The following is a 16,839-nucleotide window of genomic DNA, read 5'->3' as shown; positions in this document are numbered from 1 at the left end:
CTATGTCAGAGAGCTGAAAACGATCCACTTAGGCCTTCAGTGCTTCTCATCCCTAGTTCACCCCATACTGTGGTAATACATTTAGCACAGTCCTAACATTTATTACTTTAGCAAGAAGACTCTTTTGCTCACTTTCTCCTCCTAACAGCAGGAGAACTTCTACAGTGGAAGATCACTCAAGTGTTTTAGTCACTCGATTCTTTCAAGCCAACTAAAGTTCTGGCGGACGAACTGAGCTGTCAGAAGCTTGTTCTTTCTTCCAAGTGGACCTTAATTCCCCTGGTCTGTCAGGTTCTAGGGAATCTATGGGGCAGGCTGACTTAGGACCCATTTTACCACATTAAGAAACCTTTGTCTTCCTCTCATGTTTTCCAGCTCCAGACCCTCTAGCATGGGCAGCAGACTCCATGCTCCAAGCTCAGCCCTTCAGGGACCTCTGCCCCTCCTCCCCCTTCGACGAAGTCAAGGAAGTGCTAAACATTTTTAAGCTCATCACAACGTTAGGATGACCCTTTTTAACCCCATTCTGAACCATGATATGATGTCTTCCGAACCTATCATGGTTGGTTAACCTTCCAAGACTCCTTCCCCAGTCTGTGTTTACTCAGTCAACCTCACTTCAAGAGATATCACCAAGAGTGGTGTGCTCTTACCCGGATGGACTGCACACTGTCCAAAAACTTATCAGAACAAAGGGGTTTCTCAAGACGTACTACAGAGATCATTGCTAAATGCAGTCATCAATCCTCTTGCTACGTATGCCAGACTAAGAGCATTTTTTCCGTAGTTGGCCTCTCAGACTTCTCGTCCCTTCTTCCGAGACATCTGTGGCCTAATGGTGGATTGCCTTTTTGAGGAGATCTAGTCTCTCTCATATTTTATCATTAAGGGGTATCGAGCCATGTTTTTAACTCAGCAACGAGGTTTGCTCATTTACCCTTGAACCCTGTAGCCAAGAACGAGGACCCTTCCAGTCCTGGTTCCGTTCTTTCAATCTTAAGAATTAAGGGAAGAGAAGTCATTCTTGTCAGCCGAGAGCAGTGCTCCAAACACCCAAGAATGCCCTTCAGCTCCCAAGTTTTTCTTTGCCTGATTTTCAGCTTGTCTGAATCCAGCTAAACCCTGGCACCAGCTCATGCTCTGAGCGCCTAGGAACATCAGACAGCTCCTGAGTAATACCTCTCTGGGCACCCAGATCGTCAGGCGCCAACTTCAGCTTGGCATTATCTCAGAGCACCCAGCGCTTGGCACCAGTTACTGGTCATCTGGGACCAATCTCCCTCATCTCTGGCCCTGGGGAGAATAGTGAGCTTTCATATCTGTTGTGTTTTGGCAAGGACCCTTTCGCCCTCTGGCTAAGAATGTATCGTCTTTCTTCCCAAAGGGATTTTATATGAGAGACCACTCTCGGGTTCAGGAGAGCAGATTGCCTACTTTCAAGTGGAAGCCAAGCACGTCAGAACAGCTTCTACCTCATTAGCTTTCAGGCACAGGATACTTAACTTAACGTCCATTCAGCGATCAACCTACTGGATGTGTAATCGATCTTAGCTTCTCACAATTTTAGTGAAAGTTAAGACTGTGTTAAAATTTTTGTGGTACCTTGCAAAGTATTAGTAACTGGCACAGTATCACTGTCTCTTCACCTTGTAGTGAAGTGTCGATTTTAAGGAGCCCGGGGAAGGGGGTGGTACGAGGTACCCGGAGCTCCTGCCCTCTCAGTGGATGGGTTGTGGTTTTTCTTCAGTGCAAAAAATTTGGCAATTCCCAGACTTTTTCGTTCAGAATTATTCACTAATTGTGTATTTGATGTTATTTTCATGACTAAATACATTTTTTATGATAAAAAAATTATTTACTAATTTTCAAATATTAAGATTAATATAATAATAATAATAATAATAATAATAATAATAATAATAATAATATCGTATGATTAAATAATACATAACTCAAAGAGAGAAACTGGTTTTCTTCCCTCCATTCAGGACAGACCCGGACCACATTAAAGCGAAGTTAGATGCTCAGAATTGATACTATTGAAATATTAAAATTATATTAAAGTACTGCTGAAATTATATTCTAAATAAATATGTGTTTCAGGATGATTGTATAAGCATTTTTAGAGGGTACATTTTATGATAAAATAATGATTCACAGTACTAATTTTCAAATATTAATATTGAGTTTAATAAGATTACAAAATGAATAATAAAAATAATTCTCTCTCTCTATTTAGATGAGAGAATTTTTCTCGTGTAATATGTATGTATGTTTCTTTTGTATGATAAATAAATGACTTTCCTAATAAGTACATACTGATTTTCAAATATTATTTAGATTAATAAATAAATAATAATAATACAGGCAGTCCCCGGTTATTGGCAGGGGTTCCGTTCCGACGGCATGACGATAAAGTGAAAATCGCCGATTTTCGGCGCCAAACATCGCCAATTTTCATTGCTAGGCAAGTGCCAAAAACCTGATTGCTGATAACCGGGGACTGCCTGTAATAGTAATATAATAATATAATTTCCATGAATTTTTGTGTAGTAAATTATTAAACATTTTAAGCAAACAAATAGTGATTCCCAATAATTTTATGCTCAACTTGAGAAAGGAGGGGGGAAGGTAAATGTCAATTTACTTGACAGTTTGATATATTGGCTGGAGGGGAAGAAGTGTTGCCCTCAGAAGCTCATGGGTTTCAATCTTTTGATATCATAAGAAGTTATTCTCCTCTCTCTCTCTCTCTTGCCAAAGGGTAGAATGTGAGAAATGGATAGATAGATAAATAAATACTTAGTTCAGCCCTTCTCTCTCTCTCTCAGGAAAAGATACTATGTATGTCTCTCTCTCCCTCTCGTGTCTCTCTCTCTCTCTCTCTCTCTCTCTCTCTGTGTATATATTTTTAAGGTACTGCTGTTTAAGATGACCTTCAAATTATATTAATACTATCATTTCAAAGATTAATACAGTAATAGGATAATAATCTAAGGTATATTTGATGTAGGATGATACTTTAAGTATACAGTACATTTGGTATCTAAACTTTCAAGATAGGCAGTTATGACCATTTTTTGTGGGGGGGAGGGTTGCATGTATTCACAGGTTTTAACTATCTGTGGGGGTCTGGAACAGGAGGTTTACTCTACACAGAGTACCATCATACAGACATACCTCAACTCCTAACAAACATTATTTGAGGCTTGCAGATATCCATTTCAATACCAAAAATATCGGTTTGGTAGAGAACGCAATGTTTACGTTTTATTACGCTACTCGGCAAAGATGGCAGCAGATGCAATGTATATGTTTATTACGCTACTCGGAAAGGTGATAGTGAACGCCAATTAAATGTTTTATTACGCTACTCAGTAAAGGTGAGTTAACCGATTGCAAATTTGCTACTGTAGCGAAATGCGATAAGCTTGAATCAGATCTTAATAACAAAACAATAAAATATGTACTGATCCTGAAAGCCGTAAGCTTGAAGGCTACTCGAAATCTTTGATAATACTTCACCAAAATCCGGTTGGGTAACTGGAGAATAATGAAAAAAGCTGTTGCAAAGATCCAATGTTTACATCGAAACTGGCAGAAACAGAATGAGATTGTCTGCTAAGTTGTTCCTGGTATTCCCGTTATTGGGCGGGACTAGTTACCCACGCTAAAACAACTTAAGTGCTAGCATGAATTTTGAAATTTAGCCTGCCACAATAGTTGAAACTATAGGCTACGTAATTACTTGGTAAGTTACTTATATAAAATGGACACTTCATTACCTTTGCATATCAACACCAATTTTTTTCCCTTTTATAGTTATGTCTAGTACAAAAGTATGTAAATATAATGGATTAGCATTAAAATTGAAATTGATTATTACATTATGAAAAGCTTGTTTGTTGGAGTCTGAAAAACCAAGAATGTGCACCTTAACCCTTAAACGCCGACTGGACGTATCATACGTCGACTAAAATTGTCTGTTGGGTACCAAGTGGATGTACCGTACGTCGACTACAAAAAATTTCAACCTTCGGTCAACTTTGACTCGACCGAAATGGTCGAAAAATGCAATTGTAAGCTAAAACTCTTACATTCTAGTAATATTTAATCATTTACCTTCATTTTGCAACAAATTGGAAGTCTCTAGCACAATATTTTGATTTATGGTGAATTTTTGAAAAAACTTTTTCCTTACGCCCGCTCGGTAACTCGGCCGAAAATTTCAGAAATTCTTTCGTCATTTTGTCGTAAGTTTTGCACTGTTTTATATTAGCCGTTACATAAAGTTTTATATATGAAAATGTGCACAATTTCATGTAAAATACAGCAACATACAACCCATGGTTGTAGCTTTTATCAGTTTGGAAATATTTTCATAAAAACCACGATAACTGCCAAAATTTCAACCTTCGGTCAACTTTGACTCGACCGAAATGGTAAAAAAAACGCAATTGTAAGCTAAATCTCTTAAATTCTAGTAATATTTAATCATGTACCTTCATTTTGCAACAAATTGGAAGTCTCTAGCACAATATTTCGATTTATGGTGAATTTTTGAAAAAAACTTTTACCTTACGTCCGCGCCAGAAATTCTTTCGTCACGTTGTCGTAATGTCTGCACCGTTTTGTATTAGTTGTTACATAAAGTTTTATATATGGAAATGTGTGCAATTTCATGTACAATACAACAGAAAATAACTCATGGTTGTAGCTTTTATCAGTTTTGAAATATTTTCATATAAATCACGATAACTGCCAAAATTTCAACCTTCGGTCAACTTTAACTCGACCGAAATGGTAAAAAATGCAATTATAAGCTAAAACTCTTACATTCTAGTAATATTCAATCATGTACCTTCATTTTGCAACAAACTGGAAGTCTCTAGCACAATATTTCGATTTATGGTGAATATCTGAAAAAAAAAAAACTTTTTCCTTACGTCTGCGTGCCGTAACTCGGCCGAACATCTCAGAAATTCTTTTGTTACGTTGTCGTAATGTTTGCATCGTTTTACATTAATCGTTACATAAACTTTTATATATGAAAATGTGAGCAATTTCATGTAGAATACAATAGAAAATAGCTCATGGTTGTAGCTTTTATCAGTTTTGAAATATTTTCACATAAATCACGATAACTACCAAAATTTCAACCTTCAGTCAACTTTAACTCGACCGAAATGGTCGAAAAACGCAATTGTAAGCTAAAACTCTTACATTCTAGTAATATTCATTCATTTACCTTCATTTTGCAATAAATTGGAAGTCTCTAGCACAATATTTCGATTTATGGTGAATTTTTGAAAAAAACATTTTCCTTACATCCGAGCGGTAACTCGGCCGAACATCTCAGAAATTCTTTCGTCACGTCGTAATGTTTGCACCGTTTTATATTAGTCGCTACATAAACTTTTATATATGAAAATGTGTGCAATTTCATGTACAATACAACAGACAATAACTCATGGTTGTAGCTTTTATCAGTTTTGAAATATTTTCATATAAATCATGATAAATAGAAAAAAATTCTACTTTCGGTCAACTTTAACTCGACCGAAATGGTTAAAAAACTGCAATTGTAAGCTAAAACACTTACAGTCTAGTAATATTCAATCAATTAGCTTCATTTTTCAACAAATGGGAAGTCTCTAGCACAATATTTCGATTTATGGTGAATTTTAAAAAAACATTTTTTTACGTCCACGTGTTACTTAATTCATACATCATTTTGTGATAATATTTTCTCTGTGTTGCTTTGATCGTTTTACAATTTGTTATATACCAAAATCATTGCAATTTAGTGTACAATACAAAGAAAAAAAATAACCATTTAGCTTTAACCGTTTTGCTCACAGCGCAATTTGTACAAAATTATATGAAAAAATTTTTTTTGCGCTGTCATATATTTCAATATTTATATATGATAATGATATTTTTTTTCATTTCTGATGGTTGCATACTAAACTTCAGGCAATGACAAAAAAAAAGGAGCCAAAAATTAACTCTTAATCTTAAAAACTAAGCGTGCTGTGATTTTTTGAAAAAACTTTTTTTCCGCTTCGGTGCTAACTCCCGAACGCCGCCGGCATACGGGAGATGTTTTTGTAAATAGAGGCTCGGCGTTTAAGGGTTAAAACACTGATATTCTTTCTCTCTCTCTCAACTACAATGTAGAATTCGGAAAATAAAAATGACATTTTTATGATAAAATGATGTTTCATTATACTTATCAAAACACTGTAAAAGCTTTTATCTCTTTAAAATCGACACGTCTGAGATATAAATTTTCAAACTTTGTTTGGAACGCTGATACAATTGGATGGAGACCCAACCCCACCGGATGCTGGTGGGGGTAGCGTGGCAGGAGACATACCCATAAACCCAGGTCAGTTTCATTCTCGGTATACACAATTAGTGAAAACCTGAGATAACGTCCCCCTGCGGGGAGGAGGAGGCCTTTACGTTACAGTGTTTTGGTAAGTATAATGAAACATTATTTTATCATAAAAATGTCATTTTCATTATAATGACTTACCAAAACACTGTAAAAGCTGATTCCACATTTAAGGTGGAAGGGCAGGGGATGAGGTACCAGTTATTGAAAGGTTACACACAAAAAAAAAAAAAAAAAAAAAAAAGAACAAACTCTAACCATGGGTATCTTAAGGATCCATACCAACAAAAAGGGCAGGAGTCACCTTACCTGGTAGATGGGCTTTTGCAGGGAGGTACTGCTGCTGGTTGAAGCTCCACTACCTGCAGAGGCCTTGGGCGCAAGCACTGCTAGCCACTCTGCTCCATAACAACCCAAGCAGTCAGGAAGTACACCGCTGACTGAGACAAGGGGTGACTTCCTTTGCTCTTGCCCTGAGCAATTGGAAAGCAACCAGACTGAAAACAGGTCTCACCGCCTAACCTAAAAATAGTTAAATACATCCCCTTCCCTATACCCTCGGCAGCTCAACTAGAATGGAGGGTACTCCAGGTGAACTGAGCACCCCAGCTTCCCATTAACTCAGCAACCATAAAACCACAGGGGGAAGGAAAGATAAGGAACCTACCCCCCTAGTGTGTTCCCCCTAAAACCAAGCCTGCTACCGATACGGGACCTAACGCAAACAGGTCCTGATACGCAACTTCAACCTCCCTAAGGTAGTGAGACGCAAACACCGACTTCGACCTCCAGAAGGTGCTCTGTGTGAACTGCGAAAGTGACTTATTATGACGAAAGGCCACTGAAGTTGCTATTGAGCGCACTTCGTGAATGTGAGACTTGACTAGGCGTGCGTCCTCTTCGTTGATGTGCCTGTGCGCCTCTAAGATGAGTTCCTTGACGAAGAAAGCCAGGGCATTCTTGGATAAAGGTCTGGTTGGATCTTTCACTGAACACCACAGGTTAGAGGAACGTCCTCTGATGCTGGCCGTTCTGGCCAAGTAAGTTTTGATAGCTCTAATGGGGCACAAAGAAGCCTCCAATTCTTGAGGGCCAGCCACTTTGGAGAGGTTCTGAATGGTAAAGGACCTGAGGCCACGGGGTTGGAAGGGGACTTGTTCTTGGCTAGAAAATTCAAGGTGAAAGAGCAAACAGCATTACCTTGTGAAAAACCCACTTCCTTGTCAATGGCTTGTATTTCACTAACCCTCTTTGCCGTTGCTAAAGTAACCAGAAAAAGGGATTTCTTAGTGAGGTCTCTAAGAGAAAGACCTTCTAAAGGTTCGTACCTTGGAGACATTAACCACCTCAAAACTACATCTAAATTCCAGGCAAGGGCAGGTTTTGGGGCCTTAGCTGTGTCTAAGGACTTGAGGAGGTCTGACAAGTCTCGGTTATTTGATAGGTCTAACCCCCTATGGTAGAAGACGGAGGACAGCATAGCTCTGTAGCCCTTGATGGTTGATGGCATCAATTTTCTTGAATCCCTCAAGTAAATGAAAAAATCGGCAAGTTGAGTTATAGACGTCGAAGAAGAGGAGATACTATTTTTTCTACACCAATTCCTGAAGACTGTCCACTTGGATTGGTATAATTTGCTCGAGGAGTCCCTTCTGCACCTCGCATAGCCTCTGCAGCCTTTCTTGAAAAACCTCGCGCTCTGATGAGCTTCCTGACAGTCTGAAGCCTGTCAGAGCGAGAGTGGACAATCCCTGGTGGAACTTCATTAGGTGGGGTTGTCTGAGAAGCGACTTCTTTTGAGGGAGAAGCATTGGGAAGTCTATCAGGAGATCTAGCAGGTCCGGGAACCACTCCTTCCTTGGCCAGAACGGGCAACGAGGATCAGCTCGACCTGCTGATGGAATTTCACTTTGTTTATCACCTGCCTGATGAGCCCGAAAGGAGGGAAGGCATAGGCAAACAGGTTCGTCCAGTCTAGGAGCATGGCGTCCACCAAGTGAGTCAGTGGGTCTGGAACTGGTGAGCAGAACACTGGGAGACGATGGTTCTTGGAGGTAGCAAAGAGATCTATTATGGGAGTGCCCCACAGATTCCACAGATCTAGGCACACTTGTGGGTGCAGGGTCCACTCCGTAGGGAGAGTCTGGTTCCGACGGCTGAGTTGGTCCGCCAGGACGTTCAGTTTTCCCTGCACAAACCGAGGGAACAGGGCCACCCTGTTGCTGTCCGCCCACAGAAGAAGGTCCCTCACAGCTTTGAACAGGGCGAAGGAATGGGTACCTCCCTGTTTCCGGATGTAGGCTAGAGCCGTCGAGTTGTCGGCGTGAACAGCTACTGCTTGGCCTGAGACGTGGGTCGAAAATTCCTGGAGAGCGAGGTGAATGGCCAACAGTTCCTTGACATTGATGTGGAGCTTCTTCTGTTCGTCCGACCAAACTCCTGACGTCCTGAGGTTGGCTAGATGTGCTCCCCACCCAACATTGGACGCGTCTGAGAACATCTGCAGGGATGGTTGTCTTGGGAGGAGATCCAGACCCTCCGAAAGCCTTTCGGTGACCTCCACCAGAAAAGATGCCCCTTGACGTCGGGGGGAATGTTGAAGACCGTGGAGTCCGTTTGGGTCCTTCTGTCCCAAGAGTCCCTGAGGAAAAACTGTAAGGGTCTCATGTGCAGACGGCCTAACCTTACAAATTGCTCCGCTAACGACAGAGTTCCCAGGAGAGCCATCCACTGACGGGAGGAGCAACTGTCCAGGAGAAGAAACTTCTCCACCGTCTGAAGGCAGGAGGAGACCCTTTTGGGAGACAGAAAAGCCCGAAAAGCTAGACTGTCCAGAGTCATCCCCAAATAAAGAATCCTCTGTGAAGGAACTAAGCTCGACTTTTCCGTGTTTATCAGAATCCCTAAGTCCCGAGCTAACCTTAGGGTTCTGTGAAGGTCCTCCATGCAGCGGTCCCTTGATGATGAACGGAGTAGCCAGTCGTCTAGGTACAAGGAGATCCGAACTCCCTCCAGGTGGAGCCAATGACCCATCGGGCGAGAATCCTGGTGAACACTTCGGGGCTGTCGACAGGCCGAAGCAGAGGCCCTGAACTGGTAAACTCTGCCCTTGAAAACAAACCGAAGATACCTCCTGGAGTCCTGATGTACTGGAATGTGGAAGTAGGCATCTTCCATGTCGAGGGTCACCATCCAATCCCCGAGTTAGTGCCTGAAGAACTGAGCGGTTCGTTTCCATGGAGAACTTGGTTTTCACTAAGGATTGAGAGACGAGAACTGGCCTCCAACCCCTGATGACTTGGGGACTACAAACAGGCGGTTGTAGAAACCTGGGGTTGACACGTCCTGCACTCTTGATGACCGTTTTCCTAAGAGAGACTGGACTTCTGTCTCTAGGGCCAAAAACTTGACTGAGCCTCTTGAGTATGCTGTCAAGGAAATGGGAGAATTGGAGAGAGGAGGAGGTTGGGCGAGCGGCAGATGGTAGCCTAGCTGGAGCACTTGCACCACCCACTGATCTGCACCTCTGTCTCTCCATTCCTCCCAAAATAGGCTGAGTCTGGCCCCCACCGGCGCATGGAGGACAGGGATCCTACTTACTGGTATGACGACCTTGTGGCTTTGAGGAGAACTTGTGACCCCTGGAGTTGTAGCGGGACCTTGAGTAAGGTTTGGACCTGGAGTTACGAAACGGATGCCTGTTAAGAGGAGATACCATCTTGGTCAAAGGAGCGGGAGCAGGCCTCGGTCTGGTGGAAGACATAGACAGGATGTGTGACGACGCCCTCTTATCCATGGCTGACAGGACGTCTTTCACTACTGCTTCTGGGAAGAGGCCCTCCTTGTCAAAGGGTGCGAACATCAAAGCCGTTCTCTGCGAAGAAGTCACAGCCTTAGACAAGAACGAGCACCAAGTTTCCCTCTTCTTCAGAGTGGCCATGGCGAAGAGGGAGGAAATTTCGCCTGCCGCATCATGGATAGCGATATCGGTGCAGGAAAGGAACCCCGTGATTTTTTCCAAGACGTCTTCTGCGAGATTAGCCTGCTCCACCTGTTTGAAAACAGCTCCCATTGACCAATCGATAAAGCTGACAATCTCTAGGAGCTTGAAGAGGTTCCTGGAAAAATGTTCTACATCTAGGGCAGAAAAAAGGTCTTGGCTGCCTCAAATGAAATGTGTCTTGAGGGGTCCACAAAGGAGCCGAAGTCCCCTGTGCTGAAATTGCGGATCCCAGTGAAGGAGAAGCTCCTGTGCTGTAATAATTTTGCCTCCTTTTCGACAGCTTTGAAGGAGGGTGCGCAAACAACAACTTACCCGAGGACCTCTTAGCTTCCAACCACGCCTCTACCTCTTTTAATGCTTTCTTGGAGGCAGTGGAGAGTACCAACTTGGGAAGTGAAGTGGCAGGACCTTGTTTTCCCAGACGCAACGTAGAAGTCGGGGAAGAGGGGGCTGTCGGCTGAAAATGTTGCGGGTACGACTGCAGCAGGAAGCTGAGTAGAGAAGCGTAATGTGAAGAAGGCCCCGATTCACCTGGGCCTTCCTCTTCACCAGAAAGAATCGGTTCCGTGCCCAGACCTTCCAGGAGTTGAGGAGGAACGACTTCTTTATCCTCGGGAATACCAAGGACTTTGCGGACTACCTTTTCTAGCTTCCCTTCCAACAGAATAGACTCCTGGGAGGGCGAGGATGTAGCCAAAGGCGCAGACACTTCGTGTGTAGGAGGAGGAGTAAGAGGGCCGGGCACTTGCGGTGGAACTTCCTGGAGAGGGCTAGGCCTCTTGACTGCACTAGATGACCTGGGAGGAAGCGTCTGAAATGTATCTTCTTGATCGGATCCCCACGCTGAGCAACCAGGTATAGGACTGGCTGTCCTTTTCTTGAAGAGTTTAGTAACCCTAGGGCAGGAATTATCCGAAGAATGCCTCTTTAAGGGCCGAGAGGTCTGATCCCACTTGTGATGACGAGGAGGGGGGGATCTGAAGAGCTGGAATATGAAGAGACTGAAGATGAACTGCTGCTACTCTCACCTGAAGAACTTAACCTTAGGTAGTGCCGCCCGACTGCGACCGCCTTGATGAAGCTTCTGGGGACACCATCCTGCGATGTCGGCGATGGCGAGAAGATCGACGCGTCGATGGATCACTTTCACGGCTCCCTGAAGCTTTTCGACGCTTTTTCGAAGGTGAGTCAAGCTTACTACTTCCGCCACCAGGACTAAGGCTTTCCTGTGCCTTAGAGGACGAGCCTGCTCGTGGGCAATAATTTCTGACCTTTTCGCCAGCGCCGGACTGTCTTCTAGCCTCAGAAGGCGAGCGGGACAGTTGCCTTTGCTCAAAAGATTCAGAAAAACGAGCAGATTCGCCTGAAACGCGATCGCGAACAACCACATTGTTATCACCAACACCAGCACTGACGTCATCACTGACGCTAACGCCCGGACTACGGTGCGAACGCACTAAACTTAAGACCGACTCCATGAAACCGTTCATTTGCGCTTCCATTTGATTTCTGAAAAGAACGAATTCTGATTTATCAGCCTCGAGGCTGGGCTTGGCTTTAGGGAAAACATACTGGGAAGCTGGTGAAGAAGAGGGGGAAATAGAGGGGGAAAGAGCAGCGGTAGAGGAGGGGGTAGGAGAGGAGGAAGGAACAGCCGGTAGAGGAGGTGACGCCAATGCCACCACCGAAGAAGATGATAGCCTAGCTTCCTTACGCTTAAAGGCTTTCCTATCCCTATCCCTAACCAGCTTTATCTGATGGGAACTGTATGTTTGCCAAAACTCCTGACTCCATTCCATACATTCACTGCATGTGTTCTCCTGGGAACACTCTTGACCCCTACATGCTGTACACAAAGAATGGCGATCGTATTTAAGTTTAACTAGTTTGGCGGAGCACAAATTCCCTCGCAAACTCTGGATCCGGAGAAGCTTGAACCGACATAGCTACCAAATTCCCAGAGCTAGGCTAGCTAGATAAATAAACAGGCAATTGAGTACTTCACCAAGGAGAGACATCACAACTAAATGCAAGTAGACAAAGGAACCCAAACAGTTTGAGGTAGACGGACGCGCGAGATGCGTTCCCATTACGCCCGAGAATGAAACTGACCTGGGTTTATGGGTATGTCTCCTGCCACGCTACCCCCACTGGCATCCGGTGGGGTTGGGTCTCCCGCCAATTGTATCAGCGTTCCAAACAAAGTTTGAAAATTTATATCTCGGACATGTCGATTTTAAAGAGATAAAAGCTTTTACAGTGTTTTGGTAAGTCATTATAATGAAAATGACTGTGAGAGTAAGTGATTAGAATGAGATCAGATTAAGAAGCCGGGCAGAGTAACTTTTCAACTGAATGAGCAATCACCTGTACAGTATATCAATTAATCATGTAGTGATGGTGGCTTTTACTCTACAAGCAAGACAAGTCTGTGAAAATTTGCAACAGATGTCAAAAGCTCAAGGCTTTGCATCTAGAATAAAAAAAAAAAAAAAAAAAAAACCATGAATTGATGAGCTGCCAAAATGAGTAATGAGCATCATTTCCAAGCATACTCAGGAATGCACTCTAGAATCACCCTCAACATTTCTTAGAACTTAAATGTTAACTTACATGATTTCACGATGGCCATGACTCCACTGCAACATATCACCTCGTCCTCTGCAATTAATTGTGACATTCGTTCCAGCATGTGGTTCATTTGACCCACCTTCAATTGAAATTCGCTGGCTTTCTGAAAATAAAATGAAAGGTAACCTAATGAGATTACGTAAATATACATACTGTAACACTAAGTGGTAATAATAAAGTATAATTCTATTACAAAAACTTGAATGACAGCCTGGATATACAGAAAATGCATACAGTAATCTCTCGCTAATCGGCCCTGTCAGATAATAGCAAAATCCGGTAAATGCAAGTAAAAACCTCTACAGGTGTAACACTGCAACACAGTGCCCTTACTTCTCATATCTTGTTAATACCACATTAACTGGAAACGTTATACAAGACAATTATCTACCTTTCCCCCAATATTTGTAACAAAGTATATTGCATAATTACACTTTGGCAACCCTTCTTTTTCTTTCTCTTGTAAATGACACTGATGATACAAAATTTGGTAGGTAGGTAGCCTACTTGGGTTTAACCACAGCCTACCATGGTTTAATCACCATTCATGTATTTTTATACACCAACTTTTTTATCAGTTGTTACCATATTGTATTACCATACATGAAATACAAATTGTGTGTGAAATATTGTCATAAGATGGCTGTTACACTTACTGTATCCATTTGGACACACTTACAATATCCATTTGCACAAGTCAAACAGGTTATTACAGCTGTCTGTGCTTGACTTACAAGTCTTGGTGTTTAATAAAGGCCAGTGCAAATGCACATGGTATATGAAAAAATTCAAAGTAATTTTCTGTACCTTCTATGGGAAGTTGAAAATGAATAACTCCAAACCTATGTGGGACCTCTTTTCTACGACACTCATAAAAATATCCTAATTTTAGCATGTTATTTATGTTTTAATAATTTTTTTACTGTATTTTGTCAAATTACAATTATAGCTCACATAATATAACAGATAAGAACTAAAATTACAAACAATTTCTGGATAATGTATATTTATTGTAAAATATTTAAGATATGTAGTGGACCACCACTTTTCTCACTTCTCTTTTTTGTGCCTCACTTTATCGCAGATTTTTGTGGAACATCTTTCACATTTACACGGGAACTTTCACCAATTTGCGAATTTTTCTATGGACTGTATCTCTAAAATTATCACTAATTCACTTTTTTTGTATTAAATTAGGCAGTGAACTGTTAAAATGAAGTTTTCATAATAAAACTAATATTGTAATGCTTACCTAAACTCCTGAATTAGCCCTAGTCACTGACCAGCCCAAACTATATCCCCATAATTTTACCCACAAAGTGGGTAATTAACTGTCAGCGTTACCAATGCTACAGGAAACATTTTGTCAAATGAGTTACCTGAGGTACCATTGACAACGCTGCTGCAAATACCAGCCAACAGAGGCCGACATCCCCAACTGAGTCACTCACTATTAAAAACTGAAGTGGGGAGGAGGGTGGGAATCATTCAGGTGTTCAGGTAAGTATTACAATACTAGTTTTATTATGAAAACTTCATATTGCAATACACTCTCTGAACACCTGAATTAGCCCGATTAACAAAATTTTAATGGAGGTGGGATCAATCTAATTCAGCCCGACCTGTCAACAGAGAATAAGCAGGTAACTCATTATCAACCTACTATGTGTAAATGTATGTCACCATATCAATCAATGCTTTCGGTGAACAGACATGCTGGAGGGAGACCCATCTAGGTTGTGGCACACCCCCTTTTTACAACTGCAGGGATGGTAGCTCACTGATCTGCTCTACATAGGATATCTGTTTAGTCATACACTCACCATATCAATCAATGCTTTCGGTGAAGAGACATGCTGGAGAGTACTTTGATTGTCAGTCAGGTCAGTACCGTCTTGGTCCGTCGACCTCCCACATGGCTCTTCAGAACCTCTCATGTATGGAGGAGTATGATGAAGCTCCCATGTGGCTATTCAGAGCCTCTCATGCATGGAGGAGTACGATGAACCTCCCATGTGGCTATTCAGAGCCTCTCATGTATGGAGGAGTACGATGAACCTCCCATGTGGCTATTCAGAGCCTCTCATGTATGGAGCTGCTAAGTAAACGATGAACCTCCCATGTGGCTATTCAGAGCCTCTCATGTATGGAGGGGAATGAAGCAATATGCCGAGCTGCTGATCCTCCGGATAAGGCCCGAAGATCGATGAGCGAACAAGTATCTCAGCGCCGACGAAAGAACCTAGCCTACTAGAGAACCCCCTTGGGCTACTAGGGAAATTATCAAAGACAAAGATACTTAAAAACCTGCTAAACCCAATTTCATGTGATTATACTATTACTGCTACCTAAGATTCTAAAAACTAAAAGGAATTCCTCTATCTGGTTAACCTAAGAAACTCCACACTAAGAGAATACCAGCTCAGCTAAATGAATGTGGCCTAGATAATAGAGTTAGTTGTTACACACAGACTAAGAGAATAACCCTCCAATGAGGCGAATTGAACGTCTCTTAAGTAAAAGGAAGTAAACATTGAGATGGACTTCCAAGTAGCCGCCTCCAGAATATAAGACACTGAACAATTCCTTAGAAAGGAAGATGAAGTAGCCATACTCTGAAAGTCTGAATACTGTGCACTCGGGGTAATACAGAGCTTGACGACGACAAAGAAGAACCCTGAGAAGCCTGGGAAGCCATCTCCCTCCGAAAGTAACTAAGAGAAAGTAACTAATCGCATTCTTTGACAGCGGACGGCAAGGATTTCGCGGCGAGACGAGAAGTGTACGTGGACGGATTTTCTCAACCTTAGATAAATAAATTTTAATGCTTGCACTGGACATAAGGACATCTCCACTAGATCGCCGGTAATGAACTCTTGCAAATAAAGAACCCTAAACGAACAAGACAGAGGGATGACCTCTGACTCTGAGTTCACCACGAATTCCAGAAGAGACAAATACATATCATTTCCCACTTGGGAAACTAGCCTAGAAACTGTCTAAAGCTCGCCCACCTTTCTAGCTGTAGTTAAAAGCCATAAGAAAAAAACACCTCCTTAATCAGTTGTTTTAACATTAGAACTTCCGACAAATCCCAAGGAGGAGCCCGAGTCGACAAGACAGGACGTTTAATCTTAAAGGAAAATAATAAATCATGGATGATCTTACTACTAGAAATTTTCGGGACAATGGAAACTACGTGTACTGCTAAACGTTGAGCGGTAGCCAGCAATAGCCGAATACGAAAGAACCTTGACTTTCCGAAGGAATAAAAGGAAGTCAGCTATTTTGGCTATGGAAGGTCTAGAGATGGAATGCTCTTCCTCATGACACCAACTTCTATACATTGTCCAGCTGACCTGGTTAAGCTTATGGGTTGATTTTCTCAAAGAAACAAAGAAAGCTGTCTAGACACAGCTTTAGAGAGTCCGGTCTGTCTAGCTGCTCGCTTGGCAGTTGTCTGCAACTAGGCTCAGCACGCAAGAGTTTGGATGATAATGATGAGAAAGTGGTTATCTGAGATCTTCTGCATGGGAAGGAACATCGGAACTTCCGTAAGGAACTTAGGAGTTCCGGAAACCAAGGGTGTAGGGCCAGCAAGGAGCTATTAGAGTCACAGACGTCTTGACACTCTCCCGCAAATTTCCTGATTACCTGATGAATGAGACCGAATGGCAGAAAGCAAAACTTGCATGTGATCCCAATTTTGTGAAGTCGCAATGGTGCCTATCGACATGGGGTCCACCACTGGTGAGCAATAAACCGGAAGATGATGGTTTAATCTCGTAGCGAAAAAGTTCACAGA

At 42.2% G+C, this 16,839-nt stretch overlaps 1 protein-coding gene across 2 annotated transcripts in view; it reads right to left on the bottom strand.

Annotated features, from left to right (window-relative positions):
• The window catches only part of Ptp69D (Protein tyrosine phosphatase 69D), a 752,166-nt gene that overhangs the window by 627,169 nt on the left and 108,158 nt on the right, over nucleotides 1–16,839 (bottom strand). For both annotated transcript variants that reach the window (XR_010849719.1, XM_067084316.1), the window contains exon 3: nucleotides 13,017–13,137. Coding sequence is in view for 1 of the 2 variants with exons in the window: in XM_067084316.1 (XP_066940417.1) it covers nucleotides 13,017–13,137 (121 nt within the window). In the remaining variant the exon portion in view is untranslated. The remainder of the gene's footprint in view (nucleotides 1–13,016; nucleotides 13,138–16,839) is intronic.

Source organism: Macrobrachium rosenbergii, chromosome 41 (assembly GCF_040412425.1).
Source record: "Macrobrachium rosenbergii isolate ZJJX-2024 chromosome 41, ASM4041242v1, whole genome shotgun sequence".
NCBI classification, from domain to species: domain Eukaryota; kingdom Metazoa; phylum Arthropoda; class Malacostraca; order Decapoda; family Palaemonidae; genus Macrobrachium; species Macrobrachium rosenbergii.
Note: the sequence above shows the minus strand (reverse complement) of the source record. Positions and strands in the feature narration are given on the sequence as shown.